The sequence below is a fragment of the Marmota marmota genome, unplaced genomic scaffold (genome assembly GCF_001458135.2).
Source record: "Marmota marmota marmota unplaced genomic scaffold, marMar, whole genome shotgun sequence".
Taxonomy (NCBI): Eukaryota; Metazoa; Chordata; class Mammalia; order Rodentia; family Sciuridae; genus Marmota; species Marmota marmota.
In genome coordinates this window covers 23,578,404-23,583,959 of record NW_026000174.1, presented here as the reverse complement: position 1 = coordinate 23,583,959, position 5,556 = coordinate 23,578,404, and the positions used below count along the sequence as shown (strand labels likewise).

Here is a 5,556-nt window from a genome sequence, read left to right as displayed (position 1 = left end):
GAGAAGCCGGGAGCGGAGGGGCGCGGGTCTGGCAGCCGCCGCCCTCCAATTAGGCCTGCCCGCGGCTACCTGAAGCTCCCCGCTGCGCTGCCAACAGGAAACTTGAGAGTGCCAGGGGTGCGGCAGCAGCCCAGTCCCCCCGCCGGAAGCGCGCCCGGCGCCGCCTGGGCTCTGCTGGGCCACCGCCGCAGCCACGGGTCAGAGCCAGCCAGGATCCCCCTCCTCGCCTCCGCTGCCACCCAACGCCACTCGGTTCGGCGATCGGGTTTGCCTGGCATCCTCTCCTCCCAGCCAGAACTTTCTCCAAGGCGAGATTCGAGGGGTCTCTGCCCCCACACAGGTGACTTACTCCCTGTAGTTGAACCCACCCGCAAGCATCCGTTTTCTCCCAGGTGTCCGTCTGGTCACTTGTTTCACCTTCCCGCCCCTCCGTCCCTTGCTCTCCAACTCTGCTGCCTGGCTTCTACTCCCGCCCCTCAAAGTCCGGAATGACCTCCTGGCTGCCAAATAGGTGCCTCCCTCGCTCACCTCTCTCCAGCACTCGAGCCTGCTGACCACGCCCTCCTTCCTGGAACGTTTGGAGAATGCGATCTCCAAAGTGAGAGAGCCCGCTGACACTCCTCCCTGCCCCTCACCTTCCTTCCCAAAGACACAAGCACAAGCAAGCATATATCTGGGGGCCTGTGGCTTCTAGGCCTCCATGGCCTGGCTTTTCTTGTGGTGTTCCCTGGGGTCCCACTGTGTCAACCCCCTCGTTCACTCTACTGGTCCGTTCTTGGGGATCCCTGCCACTCCGTTGGTTTTTACTACCTCCTGTCTATCCTGTAACAATTCTTGAACACCATCTTCAGCTAAGAATGCTCCAGAGCTGAGGACGGTCACTTCCTGAGGAACATCTCCACTAGCGGTTCCCATGGAAATTGTCCATACCCAAACTCTCAGGAAAGAACATGCTCCTGTATTTCCAGTCTTAATGAATGATACCACCTGGCACCCAGGCCACATTTGAGAGCCACACTTCATTCGATGTCCCTTTCACCAAATTAGGAGGAAAAGGAAACTATTCATTAGTGAGCACCCCCATGTATTCTCAAGCGTGCCAACTGCTTTCACATAGTTGCCTGGTTTAAGCATCGAGTTTTATTCCTTCTACTTCACAGCCTGATATTTATAATTTATTTACAAAGTACATGCACTGAGACTATGCTAATATATATTTTGAAGGACACTGGGAAATGTTAAAGGATGTGGTAAAAATAAGACAATAATTTTAAATTATTTTTAACAAGTGACACAATATACCTTTTTCCTTTCACTTTTAAGTTCTTTGTAATCATCTAATGAGAGCCACATAATTACAAATGACTTTAATAAATCTTAGTTTAATATTTTATGAGACTAGAAAGTATGCTTTTAAGTTCAATTAATGTCAACACTGGGTTCTAGTGGCTTTTTTTGTTTTGTTTTGTTTTTAAAATATCCCAGCCAGGCAGAATTGTGCATGCCTGTGATACCAACTACTGGGGAGGCTGAGCAAGAGGATGTAAGTTCAAGACCACATGGGGCAACTTAAGGAGACCTTGTCTCAAAACAAAAATGAAAAGGGCAGAGAGTATAGATCAGTGGTAGAGGACCCCTGGGTTCAATCCCCAGTACCACTGGGGCGGGTTATAAAGATAAAGATAAAAAGATAAATAGAAAAACTCAGTCTTTGCATCTACTAAATCATAATTCTCATTAGAATGCTATTACTGATTTACAAATGTAAAATTCCATAGAAAATCTCTTTTTTGTTCATGAGGCCAATATTCTCAATGAGGTTTTCATTGGTTGTTCTTGCAAATATTTTGAACAAATAGGATTTTTAAAAGTCTTGAGATTGTGCACTTGCAATTTATAAAATGGGTTTAAAAGTATGCTTCTAAACTTTGCAGACTATGACCGAGGAAAGTATAAATGACACTGACATTTGATCTTGGCATTAAAATCACATGATAATCCAGGCGCAGTAGTGAACATCTATAATCCCAACAATTTAGATAGATGAGGCAGGAGGATCACAAGTTCAAAGCCAACCTCAGCAGCTTAGTGAGGCCCTAACTGTTAGACCAGGACGCAAGAAAAGACCACTGACTCCAATTAAAATTAAACTAAAGCAAGCTTATTATTTCGACCGACCGGGCTGCCTCTCCCACCCAAAACCATGGGAACAAGACAGCAGCTTTCCTGCAGCCCAGCTTTATAGCCCAGAAAGTTACACAAAGGGGGGTTACAGATAACAAAACTCTGACTAGCATAACACAAATGGTAGTTTACATTTTTGCTGGCCCCAACATCAGAATTTATGAAGGTCATTAGAGCCTCAGAGAGGGTCGTTATCTGGCCAGGGAAGGCCAAGATTTGTGAGGCGTCACTAAAGTTTCAGAGAGGGCTGCTATCTGGTCAGAGAGCCAGGCATGGGTGAGTTCAAGGCATGGGCAGGCATTCCAAGCAGGTTCAGAATTTGCAGTAATTTATAGTAAAGCCGAAATTATCTTTTTGTGGCTTTGTGGAGAGATGGCTCCCAATTTTAAGAAAAGATCAGGTTGGGTCTATCACTAACCAACTTAGTGAGTCTCTGTCTCAAAATAAAAAAGAAAACTGGGGAAGTTTTCACAGCTCAGTGATAAAGTGCCCCTGGGTTCAATTCCAAAAGATAACAAAAAACAAAAGATAAAAATCAATCAATTAATCACTTGATAATGGAACAGTCCAAATGCCACTTTTCAAAATGTTTTCCCCACAATGTGATTCTTTTTAAAGCATGATTATTTTCTTATTTCATTATTAAAATATTACCTTTACCTGAAAGGTAATAGTGGGAGAGAGGGAAGGCGAGAAGTCTCCTCTCTGCTGGGTAGCACACTTGGAACAGTCACAGCCAGCAGAAAAGAGGACCACACGTTTGGAGTTGTTTTCCTTTTTCTTTTCTTTTTAAAAATATTTTTAGTTGAAGATGATCAGATATTTTTATTAATTTTTTTCTGTGGTGGTGAGAATTGAACCCAGTGCCTCACATGTGCTAGGAAAGCACTCCACCACTGAGCCACAACACCCCCCACCCCCACCCCATCCTTTTGTCAAAGAAAATTCATCTTTAAATTCCACGACTTCCAGTTGTTTGCCCTGATATAATCAGTAAATCTTTGACTCATAGAAAAGATTTTTAGTCTTATTCTATATTTCATCTTAAAGTATTATAAAGACCATAGTATTTTGTTTTGCTTTGTTTTGACATAAACCATATTATTGACATCCTATAGAAGTTTGTGCTTGTCCAGCTTCAAGTGTATTGTTGTTGCTTATAGACAAATGAGACGATTGATGAGTTTCACACGTCACCCCTCAGTTTTGTATTCCAGACAGGCAGCCAGTTCACCAGTGGTTACTCTCATACATAAAAACGTTTTACTATATGTCATCCACTATTAAAATAAAATCTTTATTTTAGTAGATCACAAAAAGTAGTAAGTATTTCTTCATGAATGATTTCATCATAAAGTATAGCAAAGACTTAAGGTGACACATGTTAGCAATTTGCACCCAACCCTAAAGCCAGCCAACCTCCTCAACATCATGTGTTCTAAATCCTTTCTTCAGATGTTCAACAATGTTTCCTGTGTATCTTCCTTTTTTTTTTTTTTTTTTTTTTTTTTTTNATAATTTGTAATCATCATGTCACACTTGAAAGCAACTAGACCAGTAAGGGGATGGTGGTTTCCTCCTCTACCCACTGTGTTGTAGAATCTCCCCCCTTCCCTGCCAATACTTGACACAGACCCCTGGGCTGAGTAAGGATGCCTGTATTGATCTACATAGTAAATATTTGTGAAGCAGATATTTAGACCCAAAAAGAGAAAAAAATAAAAGTTTTCAAAATTTTTTCTTTTATATTCCAATTGATGATTCTATGTACCCCACTTTGAAGACCACTGATCTAATCCATCCCTTCCACTGCCTCAGTTCAACGTGAACACTATCTAACTGGTCTCTGCCAACACAACCAGCTCTTCCATCCCTCCTCCTCCCCTCGATTTCCCAGAAACTCCCACCCCCACCCCCGCAGCAGTGCCACCACTAGTTTTCTTCATGCTTCTCCCACCAGGAGCAGATATCCTGCAGGATCTTACTCCTCTCCTCCAATCTGCCTGGTGCTCCCCCTCTAAAAATTTGGAACACCATGGAGAGCACCTAGGGCCAGAGCTGTGGCCTTCAACAGCACTTAGAGTCTTGGCAGGGTTTATTCAAGCACTTTTGGAAACCAAGAGCTGTTTGCTCCCCCCACCACGATTGTCCCCTCGGTGTGCACACATGTTCAAGAAGAATGTGATGCCCTCCAAATACCCAGTTTCTCTACCTCTTCTGATAGTTCCATGAGCTGCCTTCCCAATGCCCCACCCAGCTGCCCCCAGGAGGCAAAATGAGAGGGTGTGCTTCTGAGATCTTTAGCAATCTCTCTTCAGACACAGCCAGTTTTTAAACCAGAATGCCCTGGGGACTGCTACTAATTGAGTGGACAGAAATCATGGCATACAGTCAGACAACAGAGCAGAAACAGGACATCAGGAGTACAAGATGGCTCAAAGAAGAGAACCCAGGGCAGTCACCCTGGCTCCAGACATGGAAGGGCATTGCAGTCCCCCTTGATGTTATAGACTAATGGGAATGCAAGCCTTCCCAGAAACATTCCAGTCCAAAACTGATCCCCCCAATCCCCACCCCAGGACTTCCTCAGCACCACATAAAAATAAATAAATAAAGATATTGTGCCCAACTAAAAATAAATAAATAAATATTAAAAAAAAAAAAAAAAGAAAGCAGAGGAAGCTATCAACACAGTGCAGTTAGCTATCCTCACCACCTCCAAACTTCTCCACTGGCCTCATGCTCCATCATGTTTTCATAGTTGGCTGCCACTGCAAGATCCAATGACCTCTGAGTTAAGAGAAAATCTTCTGGCAATTTCAAGGAAATCAAAGAAGCTGGTTGTCTCTCTCCTACTGTGAGGGCAAGATTTGATCCTGTTAAAGTCTTCACTACCTTCCTCGGGAAGTTCTGATATCTAAAGGTACCAAGCTGTTATCACACACTCCTACCTGCTACATTGGTGTCAGGAAAAGGGTAACACAGAGAAATGCAGGTGATGTGTGCTGGGTTAGACATTGTGCTTCACCTTCTCTTTCTTGAGAGGCAAGTCTCAACTTGACATGCTTTAAAAGACCTTCAGATAGTCGTCCTTGAAATATCTGTCAATCATCTAGCAGGTGACAGGCATGGTCCTAGAGCAATGATGGACTTAGAGCAACAATGGAGAGCAGAGGGCACTTGTTGACTTCATGAAGGTTCTCAGCTAGTGAGTGAGACAGGACATTCATCAGATGATCAAGTGACTTCAAACTATAAGAGATCTGTGAAGAAACAGTACAAGAACCATATCAGAGCACAATAAGAAAACCCAATCTCCCTCAGGGTATGAGGGAGGAGAAGCTTCCAGACATTGGGAACAGCATGTGCAAA

The 5,556-nt window shown here is 43.7% G+C and overlaps 1 protein-coding gene across 4 annotated transcripts in view; it reads right to left on the bottom strand.

Moving 5' to 3' along the window:
• The window catches only part of Ampd3 (adenosine monophosphate deaminase 3), a 50,216-nt gene extending 44,986 nt beyond the window's left edge, over positions 1 to 5,230 (bottom strand). Inside the window, exon 1 of one of the 4 annotated variants that reach the window (XM_048788324.1) lies at positions 5,213 to 5,230. Coding sequence is in view for 1 of the 4 variants with exons in the window: in XM_048788320.1 (XP_048644277.1) it covers positions 369 to 378 (10 nt within the window). In the remaining 3 variants the exon portion in view is untranslated. Of the gene's footprint in view, positions 1 to 349; positions 504 to 528; positions 549 to 5,212 lie in introns of those variants that run through there. The other 3 variants (XM_048788322.1, XM_048788321.1, XM_048788320.1) reach the window with 3 other exon arrangements.
• Between the last annotated feature and the right edge of the window lie 326 nt (positions 5,231 to 5,556).